At 41.4% G+C, this 19249-nt stretch overlaps 1 protein-coding gene across 9 annotated transcripts in view; it reads right to left on the bottom strand.

The window, feature by feature from the left end:
* Positions 1–2208: 2208 nt before the first annotated feature.
* The window catches only part of BTRC (beta-transducin repeat containing E3 ubiquitin protein ligase), a 187801-nt gene continuing 170760 nt past the window's right edge, over positions 2209–19249 (bottom strand). For all 9 annotated transcript variants that reach the window (XM_030865387.2, XM_030865386.2, XM_030865385.2 and 6 more), the window contains 6 exons: positions 18747–18996; positions 18132–18250; positions 16817–16927; positions 15084–15162; positions 8896–9088; positions 2209–6937 (listed from right to left, as the gene is read on the bottom strand). In XM_030865387.2, the coding sequence (XP_030721247.1) occupies positions 8927–9088; positions 15084–15162; positions 16817–16927; positions 18132–18250; positions 18747–18996 (721 nt within the window). In that variant the 3' untranslated portion in view covers positions 2209–6937; positions 8896–8926. The remainder of the gene's footprint in view (positions 6938–8895; positions 9089–15083; positions 15163–16816; positions 16928–18131; positions 18251–18746; positions 18997–19249) is intronic.

Below are 19249 nucleotides of genomic sequence, written 5' to 3' on the forward strand. Positions count from 1 at the left end.
AGGGAGACGGAACCAGAGAAACCTCTGGAGTGCATTCAGAGCTGGGGTAGAGAGATACAGGGTGTGGGAGGGAAATGCCCACCAGGGGAGAGAGGAGGGCAGCCAGGGAGGGGCTGGCTGGCCAATGGTGGATATTAAAGGACAGCCTTGCTGGATATTTGGCTCTGGGGATGGCTACGTGCCCATTAGTCTCTCTAATTGTCAAAAATCTAATTTAGTGTCTGGAGCCTGGACCGGCCTCGGGTTAAATAGGAGGCAGGCCTAGCCATAAATCCGCCCTCCCAGCCTGGGCTGGTGCTAATTCTGCAGTTAAGTGAGGGGGTGAGGAGGGCAGCAAGATGGGACAGGGAAGGTTCTGGCGAGGGGGTATCTCTGACCCTGCATGCCAGCCCCTATGTGCTAAGTCATAGCCAGGCCCTCCTCTCTTGTTGGAGGAAGGGGACTTTCCTTCCTGGTGCTCAGCTGGACCAGGCAGGGTTAAGTGTCTGAAATGTGTGGGTCCAGCCCCTCTTCCTGGACCCACTCTGGGTCTAAGTGGGCTCAGCTCTTGCAAAAGTTATAGGAAGGTCACATTTCCTAATAACCTCCTGAGCCTTTGGTGAGGAAGTGGGCATGGAGATTCATACCATGTGACCCAAGTTAGTGACAGTCTGAGTGATGGGGACCCAAGGGCCATTCCCCAGTGGGGAGAACAAACACAACCCCCTGGGTTTCTCCTTTCCTGGACCCAGACTCCAAAGGAGGTACACGAGTGCACTGAGACTGGGACAAGGACAGCCCCCCGAAGGCCTCATTTGGTCTGAGGCAGGGGATGGTTCTCCACCTGGACTTGGTAATGACCTCACTCCCCTCAGAGCCAATAATTGAAAGCAAGGGGTGTGGTAGGTGCAGCGGGAGAGGTTGGGGGACTGAGAGGGTTCCCTGAGAGGCTCAGCTTCCATGTGGGGGGAGGAAAATGATTTCTCCTGGCTTCGGCTCCATCTCACCAGGCACCCACCCGGCCTCTCCTGCTGCTAACAAAGTGCCTTTAATTAGCAGCCTAATAAAATGCTCTTAATTGGCAAGAGCCAATCAGGATGAAGAGAGGTCTCCTCCCCTCGGTCATTGCTGATGGTGGTACAGCTATAGGTTTCAAGGGGAGAGGGATTCCAGGCCCAGCCTTGCTTTAGGAAAGTGATTTCAGGGCTGAGTCTTCCAAGGGTGTGCCCTAGACCCCAGTCTTCCTAGAGAGGAGCGATTTGACACTGGGTTTCAAGGTGAGACCCATAACCCTCCCAGGCCCAGCCTCTGCTCAATTTTGGGCTCAGGAGTCCAGCCTACAAGTGACAACTGAGTAGATGCCAGTGGCCACAGGAGTGTCCACTGACTCCTCCCCTTCCCTCTCCTTAGCTCTTAGGGAGGAGACTCCAGTGTGGTCTTGGGCAGTGTGAGGAGCCCTTTTTCTTGTTCCTCAGGTTCCTCATTTGCACAACGTCAGGTGCACCTGATGCTCTGACATGCCTCCTGTTCTAGCACTGGGGCCCTGTCATCTAATAGTCTGAGAATGCTCTAATGACCGCAGTTGTCAATCCAGGTACAACAGGCACAACAGGCTGACAGAGCCAGGGGGCCTCGTCAGGCAGGGAGGACCACCACTACTAAAAGCCCATAGATGTAGAACAAGGATGAGTTACTTTTACTGAGGTTCCTGCTTGTGGCACTAGAGGGGAAGAGGGAACGGTCTGGCTGCAACCTGGTACTCACTTCCCTAGGTTTGATTTAAGAAGGGAAGGAGGGTGGGTTTCCCCAGTCAATGCTCCCTTCATTTTTATAGCTTGTTGGAATCTCTCTTGAAATTACTCCCAAATGTGAGCTCTCCCATCTTGAAACTGATCAAATGGGATGCCAGGGAAACCCAAGTCTTTTCACCTAATGAGGTGGCAGAGGAAAACTTAAGTTCTGAGCTCAGGTTGGTAGGCCAAGGCTATAGTGACCAGTTCCCAAGTTAGACATCACTTTTGGCTTCAATTTAATTCAACATGGAACACTAATTGTATGCCTGGGTTCCCTTCCCATACTTATTCATACCCATTTGGCCCTGTCTTCTCTCAATATTGCTTTCTCATGTCAGATTACCTTCAAAAGGTCTCTGTTTACTCCCTCAGTTTCTATATTGAAAAAGTCATTGTCCTCTTCGTGTTGGTGTAAAGAGATAAGACACCCAGGACATTCACTTTAATCTTATATTTGTAATTTAAGTTACTTTTTTTCTGAACAGTTAAAAACAAAACAAAACACACTGTATTACCATGATCCTAGGTTGTGAACATATTGGTACATTGACTACACACCACCATAACATAATCACAAAAGTCAAAGCAGTCAGTACTGAAGAGTCTAGAGAATAAAGGCTGAGCCAACCGAAAGCTCTCAGGGAGGCTCACACTTGTTGCCAGGCCTGCCCCATAGCTGGAGTCCAGTGAACATCCGTCAGAACAGTCTGTGTTGGGCTTGATTTGGGAAAGTGTTAGTATCCTTGGTACCCAGAGATCTAACCCTTCCTGTTGGTCTTTTCCATCAGTGTCCAAGAAGAGAAAGGGACAGAGGGGAGGTGAAGCTTTATAATGCTGTTTACTGCACTGACCCTTAAACACCCACACAGCCACCCAGGAACCAGTTGGGTGGGCTGGAGAGATGTTGGCAGGTGTCATCTGCCTCCAGGAAATTTTAGGTCATAGGTACTTAGTTTCCAACAGAAGAGGTTTCTGGATTTCAATGCATTAAGTTCCACCTGGAATCAGCAGCCATAATCATGCTTTTTTGGTTTCTCTCCTCAGTTCCAAGGATTCTGAAGTCACAAATGAACTACAGGTAAAGGAACAAGAAGAGAAACTCAGCTTTAATCTACTAAGAGATGGCTGTCTTTTCAACACTGATTATGTTGAGACTGTGAATAACGTAAGGGGCTGTGGTCTGCCAGCGATCGGCTATGTGGATGAGGCCCGGGGAGATAAACTCAGCCTGCAGGTTCAGGTACACTTGGTAGAAGTGAGGGTTACTCTAGGAGGGAAGAGAGGAATGCAAAAAGAAGCAAGGGCACCTTTTTCTGTTCTCCAGCTCGGGGAAGTCTGCTGAACTCAGAGAAATGAAGGAGGAGATCAGAAATACGGATTAAAGTCATATGGCAAACCTGATCATCAAACAGGTGGTAGGCATCGAAGCATCCCTTTTGACACTGGAAGTACTTTGGATTCCTCCAGAATCAAGCTTGCAGCCTAGCCTCTCTGGCCTGCGCTGTTCTAGGCAGGAAGGTATTACCATCTAAGATGCCAAGAAGGTTAACAATACAAAGGTGTCTAATTCTGGGGAAGAAAATTTTGCCCTAATTATTCTAATATTCCCCCCACCACTCCACCGCCAGCCCTGTGTTTCCACGTACAACCAAGTGCTAAGTAAGAAACAGACCAACCACAGCTATTCAGACCAATGGGTACCAGGAGACAGCAAAGGAGAAGAGTGCATATTTTCTTCTCTTCAGCTTTTGATTTTACAAAAGAAAAATAAAAAGGATTTTTCTTACTCAAGCAGAAAACAGAATGATTTAGGGATTCCAGGGTCTTTCCCAGAAACAAGCTATGAGGGCCAGACTTTATTACTTGTCAACAGAATCCCAGAGAGTCCCTATCTCTGAAGTTTCTGGTGAAGAGTCATTGGAAAGAATTTTGCCAAGGGACAAGTGTAAAAGGCCTCCCACTCACAATTCATGTCCATTTTCAAACTGCACATTAAGAAAGTAAAAGGATGTTCTCAGCAGTGGAAATACACACATATGTAGCAAGGCATGCTGGTTTTGTCCAAGGAGCCCCAGTGTGAACAGAGAGCTCACAAGTGCCCACAGAGTAACCAGGTGCAGGGGCATGCACACGCTCCTTGCCTGCCTTTGAACAGGATTCCTCCCATCTTTATGAGATGTTTCTTTCAGGCCTAAATTGGAATTTTAGTGAGAAGAGACTAATCTACAATGGGGACATTTCATTTCAGAGCCCAGAAACACCTTCAGCTCCTTTTCTACCATTCCTTTGGAGGTGTTGAGACTTCATTTCTCTTGTCTTTTTAAAAAGGTCAAACTTTATTTTTATTCTAGCCCAGTTGGGGATTAGTGATAATCGATTCCCACTGAAATCATGCAGAGATGGTAAGTGGCATTTACCTTCTCTGGAAACAAACTTCTACTTACCTGATTATTTCTTCTACAATGAACTGGTAAATGACCCCCAGGAGCTGAGAAATGTGACCGACAAGTTTTTCAGACCACTTAACTTCATTCCCATTTCCGTGAGCAGCAGAGGACAACCTGGAGAATATCCTCCATAGAGCTAATGGCTCCAGACTGCAGGGTTCACCCTTGATCTCATTTATGATGTACTGGACAAGCTCCTGTCAACATACCTTCAACTGAACCTAGATGAGAGAGCAAAACCCTGGGGACCAATGAATATTCCATGGTTCCACTTCCGAATAGCAGCATATAAGAGAAGGACTGGTAAAGTTATGGCTATTGGACAATATTTTGAAATAGCTCAAAATCCATGCCTCTTTAATGCCTGACCTGGGATGGCCCTCTGCCTCATCTATAGCAAAATCCTTAACCAATCAAAAAGCCATTAATAGTCAACACACACACACACACACACACACACACACACACACACACACAAAGTCAAGACAATAGACAAGGAACCCTGATAGTGGCTAAATAGAAGACATACATCTAGCATGTGGGTATTTGGTAAGGAAATTATATTCAGAAAATACTGGGTTGGCCAAAAAGTTCCTTTGGTTTTTCTGTAAGATGTGTGGAAAAATCCGAACGAACTTTTTGGCCAACCCAGAATTTCCCAAGCAATGACAATCATTTCACTGGGAAATGTTTTCTGACTATAACCTGGAACTAAAAGCTTAAAAGCACTCATAAAGCAGGAAAGGGAAAATGCATATGCACAATCTGCCTCTCAGTACGTAACAAGATTCAGTCTGGGCATATTTTGGGAAGAGGATTCCTTCTGGCAAAGCAGAGGAAAGAGTGAGGATGACCCCCCCCCCCGCCCCCAACTAAAGGTGGCCTGGCTTTGAGGTCGCCTGCAACAGGATCCCATTCTGAAGTTTTTACAGCAGCTGGTTAAAAGGGGCCTTTCTTTTACTCAACTGCTTTGATATAACGGAAACAATGGGCCTGTCTGCTCAGCTTCCAAGGGAAGACTTGGAGACTGCCCTGTGCCCATTGATGGGTGTGTCTGTGCCACACAATATGGCTGGTGAAGGCCCATTCCTGCCCAGGGAAACAAGCCGGGCACATACTGATAGTACTCCCTGTGCCCCCAGGTTGGGGGGCACACGTGCCCTGCACCTGAAGCCTCTATAGCTGATTTTGAAGTGGCCAGTAAGCCTTGGCTCTTCCTGAAGTCCATTTATTTATGTTGCTCACCAACTGCCAGAGGAATTTTATTGGGGAGAGTGGAGAGTAAAATAAGGCCAAGAGAAGGAAGAAAAGGAAAGAGAAGGCATTTCTGTGCCATTAATAAACCCTGTGTGCCAAACTTCACCCTGATTCTCTCTCTGGCAGTTTTGCCTTTTATAAATACCAGGTTTGGAAAAGCAGAAGGAAGGTTCTGCAGAGCAAGGTTGAGATGATTAGCTTGATTTTTGAGAGACAATATTTACTGGCTTAAATGAAAAAGACATCACCTTTTAGTCTTGACCACCTGGTAAGCTAGCCTGATCGTGGTCTCGGCAAAGATACAGGCACGCCTGGGTACTTGCAGGCCCTGATGAGGAAATCAGAGATGCGAACCATTATGCAGAATGGCTCTGGCCATTTCAACCCCTTCTGTAGGCTGAGCCTTAGCAGTGATTTAAGATGAAGTACGCTTTTTATTACACATCTAATTGTTAATGAAAGGAAATGGAATCAGCAACTCCTTTCCACACTCTACATGGAATCGAGGAGACTGCTGAGTCCAGAAAAGATGTGGCCATTGAAGGAGCCCAGGAAATTTCTGCCCCTCCCCCCTTTTGTTTTGGGGGCGTGGGTGGGTGTTACAAGGAGAAGAGAGAAGAGGTGCAAATACGACGACAGTACCATGTCTGAGAATCCATCGTCGCCACATAGGGTCACTTGCAGCAAAAGCCTGGGTTTGAAATTTTGACTGAAGGGTACTTAACTCTTCTAAGTATTGCATTTTCTCATTTGCCTCATGATAACTGAGGATACTTTCTTCACACTCTTTCTTCTCAGGTGGAGCAGATAAACATGTTGAAGGGGAGTGGGAGAAGGGGCAAGAGGGACAGAAACAGAGAAAGAGATGGAAGGAAAGAGGCCCAGATCTTCCAGGGTGTACATTCTTGTTTTCTTTCTTTCTTGCCCCAGAGGCTACACAGACAGCTGTTTCCTCCTAAGCACAGTGGGGCTGGGCAGATCTTGCCAGGTGCTGGGTATTCTTGCAGTTTACAGGGAGACACTGGGTGCCGTCTGGCTTGAAGTTGTATCCCCTGTCCCTTAGAAGCGGCTCTCTCCCAGTAGGCTCCATAGGAAACTAGTTCTTCTGCTTAACGGCAAAGCAAGAGAGATTCTGGCAAAACACTAAATATATTTATGTCATCTCTGTCTGGAACCAAATGAGGAAAAAACAGGAGCAGGAGGAAAGAAGGAGGGGAGGTGGGGTTTAAAAGTTCCAAGCATTCACAAAAGATAGAAGACATCTTCTGATAGCAGCACGGAAGCAGTCAGCTGTGCTGAGTAAACCATCCTGGGTCGACTGCAGACCAGCTGTGTCCCAACAGGAGTCTTAAAGCCCTGCTCCTCAGCTAGTCCGGGGAAAGTGGGTGGTAGTTTGATTGTTACTGTTGTTGCTCATCCTGGTATTGGCAGATACGTTAAATACCGCAACTTTAATGAGTCCTGTGCGAAAACAGAGCACATAGTCATTAATCCCTTTTCCTATATTTCTCACTTTCTCTAAGAGGAAAAGAATATTAAACTAGCTGTCAATTGGGGGAAAGGCTCAGGGGTCCTTCCTAATGCCCGCTTTCTGTCCATGCCATGCAGGAGCTTCTGTCAAAGGCTACATGGCCTGTTTGGGGACTCGGCAGGGCTCACTGACATGGTCAGGGCTGTAGTGCTCATGCAGAGTGACTCTGATATCTAGAGATTAAGAGTGACTATGGTGGGTGTAGCATCAAGCTTTCAGCTGCTCCCTATAATGGTAGAGCGGGCGAGGACAGCTCTGAGGCTCCAGCCCTTAGCAGCCATGAACGCAATGTGCCGCTAACAAAAGTGGGGGAGTGAGGTGAGGCCATCTGGTTGCTTGGCTGGAGGGGACTGGCAGTGTAGATGAGGGGAGAGCCTGATTGTTAGATGTGTGCTCTAGAAGTGCTCCTAGTACCTTCAAGGACAGGTGTGTAGGTGGTGTCTGGAAATGTGGCCTGGAGATTAGGCAGAGGTTGGGACTACAGATACAAATTAGAGATGAGAGCTGAAGCCTCGGGAAGAGATAAGGCAGCCAAAGCAGGGAACTCAGATAAGGAAGAAAAGCCCGAGACAGACTCTTAGTGGATGTCAATGTTTTAGGGGTGAGAGAAAGAAGGAGACATAAATAATCAGAGAGCCAGGAAGAATATTAAAAATGACAAAATGCCATCAAAATCTAAGGAGGAGAAAATTTTGGCAAAAGGAGGGGGTAGGTACATGACGACTACAATATTAATACTAATTAATGGCTTTTTAGTGAGGGCCTGTTATGTGCTAGACACTGTGCTAAGCACTAAGAATTTTACAGATAACATTTCCAGGGGATCCTCACAACAGCTCTGTGTGGTAGGTATTGCAACTCTCGTTTTACTAATAAGGAAACTAAGGCTCTGGGAAGTTATTTGCCCCAGGGCATGCAGCTAGGATTCTCACCTAGGCCTGTCTGTGTGCCTTGGTTGAGGAAGCAGTGCATCCTCTGTGAGAGAAGTGAGCACTGAAGCGAGCCCAGCAGGGCATGAAACACCCTGGTCAGAAGAACCACTATAGAAAGATGTGCAGAAAAGTGTTCTAAATGTGTACTTCTGGCACAAGAACGGAGGCAAGTATGGGAAACAAGGAATCACAATAAATGGCAATCCTCCCCAGCAGCTAGTACAGTTTTCCCAAACCAGTGATTACCTATATTTGAACTGGTTAGGGCACCAAGTATGACCTAAATATACCACGGCTATAGATTAAGATGAACGTTAGGATCTTTTCCTGCCCCAGAGACAGGATGGAGACTTGAGTGGGAGATTATATGGAGTTCTCACCAACTCCAGAGCTACTTCCAAGGTCAAAAAATAGTTCTTTTCTTTTTTGGAGGCAGTAGGGAATGCGGATAAGGATAAAAGAAAAGCTACCTTTTACAATCAATGATACTGACAAGGCAGAGTTGTGAGAAGGCAGCCCGACATTTCACCAAGAAATTTTTCCTTTCACACATTAGGTTATCTACTTGGGTTAAAGGGTCTCCATTAAAGGTGCTAGTTTAATCTGGGAATTACAAAGCCATAGGCTTTAGAGTCAATACTCTTAGTTTTGAAACTGATTCAAATCTCATTTTATTTTCTTAAAAATCCTACTAGATTACTGAGGCAGGAATATTAGTTCTACTACACAAGGATCATCTAGATCTAGTTCAAGAATCATCTAAGAACTGAGGCTGGCTACCTCAACCAAAGGCAGTGTCCAATGTGCAGCCCCCAGCCCTGTCTCATGGTGTCAGCTCCTGCTTTACAGGACTTGGAGATATAAAGGGCATGAGAAGCCTCCATGAACTCACAATACCTTACAGCCAATGTTCCATTTCCTACCCACAGTGCTATGTTCACAATTCTTTTTCATACCTGGGCAAGTCTGAGGTCAGTGTATGATTATTTATCTGGAGATATAAGTGTATGTTCGAGAAGGGGAGCGGGGGGGTTCAGCTTGGGCAGCTGGATCATTTAGGAAGTCCCAGATGAGGATTGTGTCATCATGTGAACTACTGACAATCTGGAATTCATCAAACTGGAGTCGGAAAACTCTTCCAGAATGCTCCTAAAGAAGCAGAAACAAAACTTTTGAACTACTCGAAATCAAAAGGACACAAATTCAGCAACTTGTCAAAAGGAGTCTATGGAAAGGCTATGCTGATAGTTTTCTCTACCATTTAGCTGTTTCAAGAATACAGAGAAAAACCTTAACTTGGATTAAAGGCAGGATGGAAAAGTCAAATATTGGGTAGTTGATTTCATATACAATCAAAGTAATATTTACTAGAGCTGATACATGTCAAATAGTACACTAGTTTCTCATTACTAACTCTCCTAGACTCAGGCTGAATGAGAACATGCCTCAGTACCTCCCTGGGTTTATCCTCTTCCCTGTATTTCTAGGATTCTTTTACAATCAGAGGCCAAGGACCGATGAGCAATAATAACTAGTGTGCTGGTATATAGTTATCAATTAACTCTCCCCAATTTGTAAAAGCATTTGCACATTTTATGGTCTAAAAATCTCTATCCTGGCTAATTTCAAGCTACCCATCTGAGTTCAACCAGCTTGCAAAATTCATGAACGTCTAACAATTGGCTCTCATAAGCCGGTATAAGCCTGTTTCACTTAGAATAATGTCCTCAAGTTTCATCCATGTTGTAGCATGTGACAGTATTTCCTTTCTAAGGCTGAATAATATTCTATTCTATTCCATTCTCTCTCTCTCTCTCTCTCTGTGTATGTATGTATGTGTGTGTGTGTATATATATATATATATATATATTCACACAAACACACCACATTTTGTGTATACATTCATCTATCAATGGATACTTGGGTTGCTTCAATCTCTTGGCTATTATGAGTAATACTGCTATGAACATGAGTATGCAAAGATCTCTTTGAGATTCTGCTTTTAATTTTTTTGGATATATACCCAGAAGTGGGAGTGCTGGATCACACAGTAATTCTATCATTAATTTTCTGAGGAGCCACCATACTGTTTTCCATAGAGACTGCACTATTTTATATTCTTTACAAGATGTAAATTAGCTCATCAGATAGATGAGCATCTGTGTTCATAAGACATACTGGTCTGTAGTTTTCTTTTCTTGTTATATCTTTGTTTGGTTTCAGTATTAGGGTAATGCCGGCCTCACAGAATTAGGTAGCAAGTATTCACTCTGCTTCTATCTTCTGGAGGAAATTATAGAGAATTGGTATAACTTCTTCCTTCAACATTTAATATAATTCACCAGTGAACCCATCTGGGCTTGGTGCTTTCTGTTTTGGAAGGTTATTAATTATTTATTAAATTTCTTTAATAGGTATAGGTCTGTTCAGAATGTCTATTTCTTCCTAAGTTGTAGAAGATTGTATCTTTCAAGGGATTGGTCCATTTCATCTGGGTTATCAATTCTGGGGGCATAGAGCTGTTCACAGTATTCCTTTACTAGAATCCTTTTAATGTCCATGGGATCTGTAGTGATGCAAAGTTTAATATCAAAAATCAATGTAATACAGCAATTAACAGAATAAAGGTGAAAACCATATGGTCACCTCAATGGATGCAGATAAAAGCATTTAACAAAAACCAACATCCAGGGCTTCCCTGGTGGCACAGTGGTTGAGAGTCCGCCTGCCGATGCAGGGGTTGCGGGTTCGTGCCCTGGTCCGGGAAGATCCCACATGCCGCGGAGCGGCTGGGCCCGTGAGCCATGGCCTCTGAGCCTGCGTGTCCGGAGCCTGTGCTCCGCAACAGGAGAGGCCACAACAGTGAGAGGCCCACATACCGCAAAAGAAAAACAAACAAAAAAAACCCAACATCCATTCCTAATAAAAGCTCTCAGCAATCTGGGAACTGAAGTGAACCTCCTAATCCCCTGATAATGTATCTATGAAAAACCTATAGCTAACATATATCTATATAAAAGTATATATAAAATGGTAAAAGACCAAATGCCTTTTCCCAAAGATAAGGACATCCACTCTTACCAATTCTTTTGAGCACTGTACTGATGGTCAGTACAATAAAACAAAAAAGAAAAATGGAAGGTACACAGATTGGAAAAGAAGTGTATTTGTACATATTTGCAGTGAACATCCAGAAATCAAAAATTTTAAATACCATTTATAATAGCATTAAAAATAACAAATACTTAAGGATAAATATGACAAAAGATGTATAAGACCTTTACGTTGAAAGCTATAAAACATTGCTGAGAAATTTTAAAAGACCTAAATAAATGGTCTTTATTTAGAAGAAAATTTAATATTGTTAAGAAGTCAATTCTTGCCAAATCGATCTAGATTCAACATGATCCCAATGAAAATCTCAGCAGACTTTTTGTTGTTGAAATTGGCAAACAGATTCTAAAATTCACATGAAAATTCAAAGAATCCAAAATACTTTGAAAAAGAACACAGTTGAATGACTTAACACTACTTGACTTAAAGGGTTATTAAAAAGCTGCAGTAACCAAGATAGTATAATATTGGCATCAAGATAGACAAAAAGAGCAATGGAACTGAGTAGGTCCGTAAGTAGACCCACACATATATGGTAATTTGTTTTTGACAAAGCTGCTATTAAGAAGAAAAAGGGGAAACAAATCTCCAAAGCCATTAATGGTATCTTCTCTATGTCAGGCAGTTGTTCTACAGCAATAAATAAACATAAAAATCTAAAAAAAAAAAAAAAAAAGAAGATGACGAAGACGAAAAAGGAGAGTCTTCTGAATAAATGGAGGTGGAACAATCAGATATCCACATGAACTTTGATCCATACCTTGTACCATCCGCAAAAACTAACTCAAAATGAATCACTGACTAAAATGTAAAACCTCAAAGTATAAAACTTCTCGAAGAAAATAGAGGGGAAAATCTTTGTGACATTGGATTAGGCAAATAAATTTTTTTTTTAAGATGTAATAGCTAATAACATAATCCCTAACAGAAAAATTGACACACTGGACTTAATCAAAATTAATTTCTGCTTTTCAAAAGATACTTTAAAGGGAATAAAAAAACAAACCATGGACTGGAAAAAAAAAATTTGCAAATCACATACCTAACAAAGGACTTGTATGCTGAATATGCAAAAGAATCTTAAAACTCAATAATCAGAAAGCCACTCAATTTTTAAAATGGGCAAAACATTCAAACACTTCAGCAAAGTAGGTATATGGATGGCATATAAACATATGAAAAGATGCTCAACACTGGGGCTTCCCTGGTGGTGCAGTGGTTAAGAATCTGCCTGCCTATGTAGGGGACACAGGTTCAATCCCTGGTCTGGAAAGATCCCACATGGCGTGGAGCAACTAAGCCTGTGTACCAACTAAGCCCGTGTACCGCAACTGCTGAGCCTGTGCTCTAGAGCCTGCGAGCCACAACTACTGAGCCTGTGTGCCACAACGACTAAAGCCCGTGCGCCTAGAGCCCGTGCCCTCCAACAAGAGAAGCCACCTCAATGAGAAGCCTGCACATGGCAACGAAGAGTAGCCCCCACTTGCTGCAACCAGAGAAAGCCTGCACGTAGCAATGAAAACCCAATGCAGCCAAACATAAATAAATTTTTTTTAAAAGTCCCCCTTTAAAAAAAAAAAAAAGATGCTCAACATTATTAACATTAGGGACATAAAATTAAGATCACAATGCAGTACAATGACACACTTATTAGAAGGATTCAAAAAAGACTGTACTAAGTATTGGTGAGGATATGGAGTAACTGGAACTCTCATGCACAGTTGTACTACCATGTTAAACTGTACAATGCTTTGGAAAACAGTTTGGCAGTTGCTAAAAATATTAATAATATACTTACCATGTGACCTAGCCATTCTGTTTCTAGGATTTATCCCAGAGAAATGAAAATATATGTTCATACAAAGACTTGTACATAAATGTTTATAGAAACTTTATTTGTAATAGGTCCAAACTGGAAATAACCTAAATTTTCATCAATTAGCAAATGGATAAATAAATTTTGGTATAACCATACAATGGGATACTCCTCAGCAATTTTCAAAAAGGAAAATTGCTCTATATGAACAACATGGGTGAATCTCAAAATAATTATGCTTTGTGAAATGAAACAGGCAAAAAAGAGTACATACTGTTATGATTACATTCATAAAACACTGGAAAATGTAAACTAATCAATACTGACAGAAAGAAGATCCGTGGCTGCCTGGGGATAGGAGCAAGGAAAAGTGGGGTGGGATGGGAAGGAGGGATTACTATGTAATAGGGGGCATAAGGATATGTTCATTATTTGGCTGAAGTGATGTTTTCACTGTTTTGTACATACGTCAAAATTTAGCAAGTTGTATACTTAAATATGCTCATGTTATTGTATGTCTATTATACCACAATAAATGTTTTTAAAAACTTAGTAAGACAACTCAATAAATAAATGAGGATGAGATGTGAAGACACTTCAAAAGAAGCACATGAAAAGATGTTCTATACCATTAGCTATCACAGAAATGTAAATTAAAACTACAACCACTACACACCTACTCAAATGGCTGTAATGTTTTTAAAAACTGACAACACCAAGTCCTGTCAAGGATGTGGAAAAATTGGACATTCACACATCGTTTAGTGGAAATGTAAAATGGTTTGCATTCGCAAACTCCCAAAATGCTACTTTGGGAAACAGGTTGGTAGTTTCTTTTAAATTTAAATATATATTCAGAAATCATACTCCTAGGTATTTACCCAAGAGAAATGAAAGAAAAAAATGTATATACAAAAGCCTGTATGGGAATGTTTTCAGTATCACCAAAGACTGAAAACATTCCACATGTCCTTAAACTGGTGAATGAATAAAGAAATTAGTTCATCCATGCAATGGAATACCACTCAGCAATAAAAAGGAACAAAGTATTAACACATGCAACAATGTGGATGAATCTCAAAAGAAGTGAAAAAAGCCAAGTGCAAAAAGCTACATAAATATGATTTAATTTATATGACACTCATAGCAAAACTATAGGGACAGTTGCTAGGGGTTGAGGAGAGGGGATTAATATGAAGGGGTATCATTTCTGGGGTGATGGAAATGTTCTATATCTTGACTGTGGTGTTTACACAATTGCAAAATTCATAGAAGTACACTAAAAAAGGGACAAATTTTGCTGTATGTAAATTATACTTCAAAAATCAAATGAATTAAAGTACACACTTTAAAAAACCATGTGTGAAACATGCAGGTAAAGCAGGTCTGGTGCTATAAGAATGAGCTTTAAATCCAACAAGGGAGACAAAGAAATGCATCTCCCTCTTCTCCAAAGCAGAGGCTGCCTAAATGTTGAGAGTCAGGATTCAGAACACTGGGCTTCAAATGCTTGCTCTCATCTTTTCCCTGAATTGTGCAAAAGATTTGTCCTCCCTGGTGCCCCACCTAATCTTTTTCTAGTGGAAGCAGCTTTCAAACCTTAAGCCATTTTCTGATCTGGGCCTTTGGCTAACACCACGATAAAGAACTTGGTGCTTTTGAGGTGACATTCTTCCTTCTATGTCACTTCTTTGCCCAAATATCAAGATGTTTGGGCAAGGGGGTATATTAGTATAAAAGAGACGAGATTTAAATTGCTGCAGGCGGCATGCCTTAAACAGGAAGCGTAACTCAGGGGCTGACCAGGGGGTTCACACAGACTCCCCTGGCACTTTTTGCAGGCACAGGTGTGCAGGTCCTCAGATTCTGGACAGGTTCCAATTGAGTAATTATGTTCTCTCTCCCTAAGTACCCCCTACTGTTTCTGGCGGATAGAGAATTCTTATTCACTTCCTGTACTAAACTGTGTGTAGAGCTGCCGTGCAGCTGTTGAACAGCTGCCACATTCTTCTCCATATACAGTCTCTAAAGCACTTTTGGATGAAAGGCAGCTATATAAACATATTTTATTGTCATGTATCGGTTGCCTTTCCACTTAGTAGTAGGCTTTGTGAAGTTCCAACTATCAAATCCAGCTCTGTATTCCACAGCACATCAATGTTAATTTCTTTCCCTTCCTGCTCCCCAAACCCCTCTAAACAATAAGGCTCTTACCACAAGGGTCCGTAGACAGAGAGTTCCTGCAGGAGCACGGGGGTCCAAAGCAGCTACAAGATCCCACACCTTAATTTTTCTAAAGATCAAAAAGGGGACAAAAATCTTAGTTAAAAGCAAAATTAAGGGAACACAGGAAGAACAGTAAAAAGTCACGGCAATAAATATGTACGGCGAAGATAGTTTATAAGTGCAGCTCACAGAAATATACAAAAACTTTTTTGTTTTGGAGACTCAGTCCTTGCATTCATTCTTGAAAGTGGAAAATGTACGTGATTAACCTAAAAACGAGAAACAGGTTAGCTTTAACCAAACTGAAGAGAGTGAATGGTAAAGTTACACCATACTTTGGGCCAAAAGGAGTTCTTATATCGATACATTAGAACTCTTAATGATAGAAGAGATCACTTAGACCTAGAAACCTATAACTCTGAGGCATCTTCTTTCTGGTCAATTCTAAGAATGGCTCACGTCACACATATCAGAGGACTGGGGTCCATTTAAGAGCTCTGGAGTTGATATAAGCAAATCCTCATATTTTGATTTAAATAAGAAAAGTATAGCTCTTCTATAAATCAAGTATAGGTCATGTCTCCTCAAGGTAAGTATTAACAACAGAAAAAACCCAAGAAAAGTGGGTATAGATCAAAACCAGGGCAATGAGAAAATACAACCTTGGACTTATCTGGAACATGTCATCATATCCTGAACAATTTCCCAAGGGTAGAACAGTGATGGCTGACTCAAAGCAGAGGAAGTGGGTCTCTTAACACTTACTGCTGCTGCTTGAGTTGTCTTAATGTATCAGTATAGCCAGCTCATAAACTAAGATAATGTTGTAAGTTAGTTTCTGATATTTACAAAAGCTGCCAGGGACCTCCTTGGTGGTCCAGTGATTAAGACTCTGTACTCCCAAGGCAGGGGGCCTGGGTTCGATCCCTGGTTAGGGAACTAGATCCCACATGCCACAACTAAAAAGATCCCACGTGCTGCAACTAAGACCCGGCGGAGCTAAATAAATAAATATAAAAATAAAATAAAATAAAATAAAAAGCTGGCAATATTTGAACTGTGACCTTCTACTTCCCCAAATCAGGCACCTTGATGAGGAGAAATGATAGAGAGCACTTCATAAGTGAATACACTTTTGTAAGAATTTACTATGTGCTTATTAGCATTGCTGGACATGGGATCTATCCACAACATGAATGGACTCTATGACCATTCGAAATCAGACTAAAGGAAAGTAAAGATTACTGAACTCATTGTGACTGAAATGCTAGAAGTGAGGACAAGAGGGCTGTACTTTTAGGAATCACTAAGAGGGATAAAAATTCAAGACTGTACCATACTAAGCGCCACCCCACCCTCAAGATATTGCCCTCCAACGTTTCAGCTTTATTAATAAGTCACTATTTTATATTCATATCCTGATATAGTGGGTTTACCCAGTTCTTTGCTTTATATGGCAAAATGGATAAATATATAACCAAAAAGCCAAAATATTAATGAAATTCATGAGCAAACAAGTACAATTAAATGATTGGGAAGCATATTTTAGAAAAGAGTAAACAAAGGAGAGGTGAATATATGGATTAGACACAAGAAATATTGTATCAGATTTTTTCTGTGATATCTATAATCTTTTAGAGACAAGGAAAGGTTATATTTAACATTCTAAAGCAGGAGTGATTAACAGGTAGATTTTTAAAAAACGCTGTTAGCAAACTCACCCATCATAGGCTCCACTGACTATCCTCTTGTTATCGAATCGAATACAGCGCACCAATTCCTCATGGCCTTCTAACACTCGTAAGCATGCACCACATTCTATGTCCCATAATCTAAAAGAGAAAATTGAGTCAAGTGAATTTTCAGGTATTCTTTTCTAAGCTTGGAATGTTATAATAACATACTTCATACGTCTTTTAAAATATCCAAAAAATAAAATCAATCAACACTCATACACAAATGTATTACTTTCAGTGTGATTTATTTCTTTTCTGCCGTATAAGCAGAAAAGTGTACGATTTAAGTTCAAATATGCAGTATATATTTTCAAAGCACCAACCTTCATATAATTCTGTAATCAGGGTCACCAAGGAATATAAAAGATGAATTCAATGTACACAGTTGCCTATGAAGGAAATGACCAAGCCAAGAAAAATAATGTTTCCTAAAATCACAATTACTAAGAATGAGACGCAGTATCAGTGACATCCTGCCCTCACAAAGTATGTCCACCTTTGTCACTGAGGACACTCTCTGCTGTCACCCCACTGTCCAGGACAGTTTTTCTCATATAATGGAAATGCAAAGTAAGTTCTCAAAAACTTTTATATACTAATTTAAATTATGTATGCTTTCTGACCAATCCAAAGGATTTCTAGGAATGATAATTTCCTTAGATATAACAATATCTATCTGTTTTTTCAATAACCTTTTCATTCCTTAGTACTTCTTTGAAGGAGGGGGAGAGGGTTGATAAATCTTCCAAATTCTATTCATATGAGTGTCATTCATCTTCATGAAGGATAAATACCAAAAAGTACTTCAATTTGTGGATTCTTCATAATTTTTTCATAATTTCAAAGACTGGTAACTCCCTGGCTAATTATGTAATGCTAAGAAAACAAAATGCACAATTTCTAGCAGGTAAACAAATCTCTTTTCTTTTTTTAGAACAGTGGCAAAGAGAAAAGGCCTTTAGCTATTTATTAGCACTTTTCAACTGCAGACAGGAGAAATTTAAAGAGAAGGGCCTTCAGCCTCCATTTTTATCTCTCTTGCTCACTTCCTCTTTCAAGCAGTTCTTTTTAAATAGGTCTATATGGTGATAAAACTATTACAGGAAGGAAACACATCAACAAAAGGCTTTGCTATGCTGCCTCTCTGCTTGGGGCAAACTTTTGATCTGTAAGAAGCTACAGAAACTGAAAAATGTTTTATTATAAACTTAACACAGTTGAAAATCTGTTTGATCTGTGCACAAACAATGAATGGCAGGATAACAGTGATCCCTTCTGGGCAAGGGCACCTGCTGCTCACCTGATAGTGTTGTCAGATGAGCCACTCACGACCAGCCTGTCTCTGTACTGCAAACAGGCAATTCCGCGTTTGTGTCCATTTAAGGTCCTTACAAATTCACAAGTACTTGTGTTCCATACCTGAAATAAAAATAGCATTTGGCAGTTGATCTGGTGCTTTTACTAGTAAAATCTATGGCAACTGGAGTTTTTGGGAAGCAGAAAATAGGACTGAACTAATAGGGGGAATTCAACTTTTCAAACCAATCCAAATCAAACCAAAAAATGACAAGTTTAATTCATAGTAATATACGGCTAATTTGTAGCTGGCTGCTATCACATGAGAATCCTCAAACTGATGTACTCTTATGGGGTTAGTCTGGTCTTGCAGACAAATTTTCTTGAACCTAAATTTACCCCTGCCCTTTTCATACTCACCATTATTTATAGGAATAAAAACCTAATTCAAATTGTCACACAACCTATCTCACTCATTACCTTTTTACGCATAAACTAGTAGTTGATTTAAATATTAAGTATTCTACAGTGAGGGTTAAGTATGAAACTGCCCTTGAGCAGATTTCCACATGAACTTCCCTTTTCTAAGTTGGGGACTTACTGAAAAATGCCTTTTTACCTTTATAGTCCTATCCCCAGATGCAGAAACGATGTACTTGTCATCAAAGTCCACGACATTGACTGCAGCTCGGTGTCCAACAAGCACCCTCCTGAGGGTGATGTCAGTTGGGGAGGCCATATCCCACACCGCAATGGAACGGTCTTTGGAACAGGTCACCATCATGCCATTATTGAAACGCAAGTGCAGAACTGCTTCACAATGGTGAATCAATGTGTTTAGCATTTCACCTGTATTTACATCCCACACCCTGGAACAAACAACATTAAGGTTATCCGAGATTGAGGAGGAGCTCATGCTACAATCTATTACAAGTATTGGACCACCTCACTCCCCACCCTTCCCACCCTATTCTCATAGTTAGTGTTACACCCTACTTTCCTTCTGCAGCTCTGAAGTTGAGCTGAGTTAAAGTGTACTGATGGATCATGGGGAAGTGGTAGACAGAGGGCTGGACTGGGAGAGAAGGAAGAGGAAGGGGATGGGATGCTGTCAATGTGAAA

The sequence above is a fragment of the Globicephala melas genome, chromosome 16 (assembly GCF_963455315.2).
Source record: "Globicephala melas chromosome 16, mGloMel1.2, whole genome shotgun sequence".
Classification (NCBI taxonomy): Eukaryota; Metazoa; Chordata; class Mammalia; order Artiodactyla; family Delphinidae; genus Globicephala; species Globicephala melas.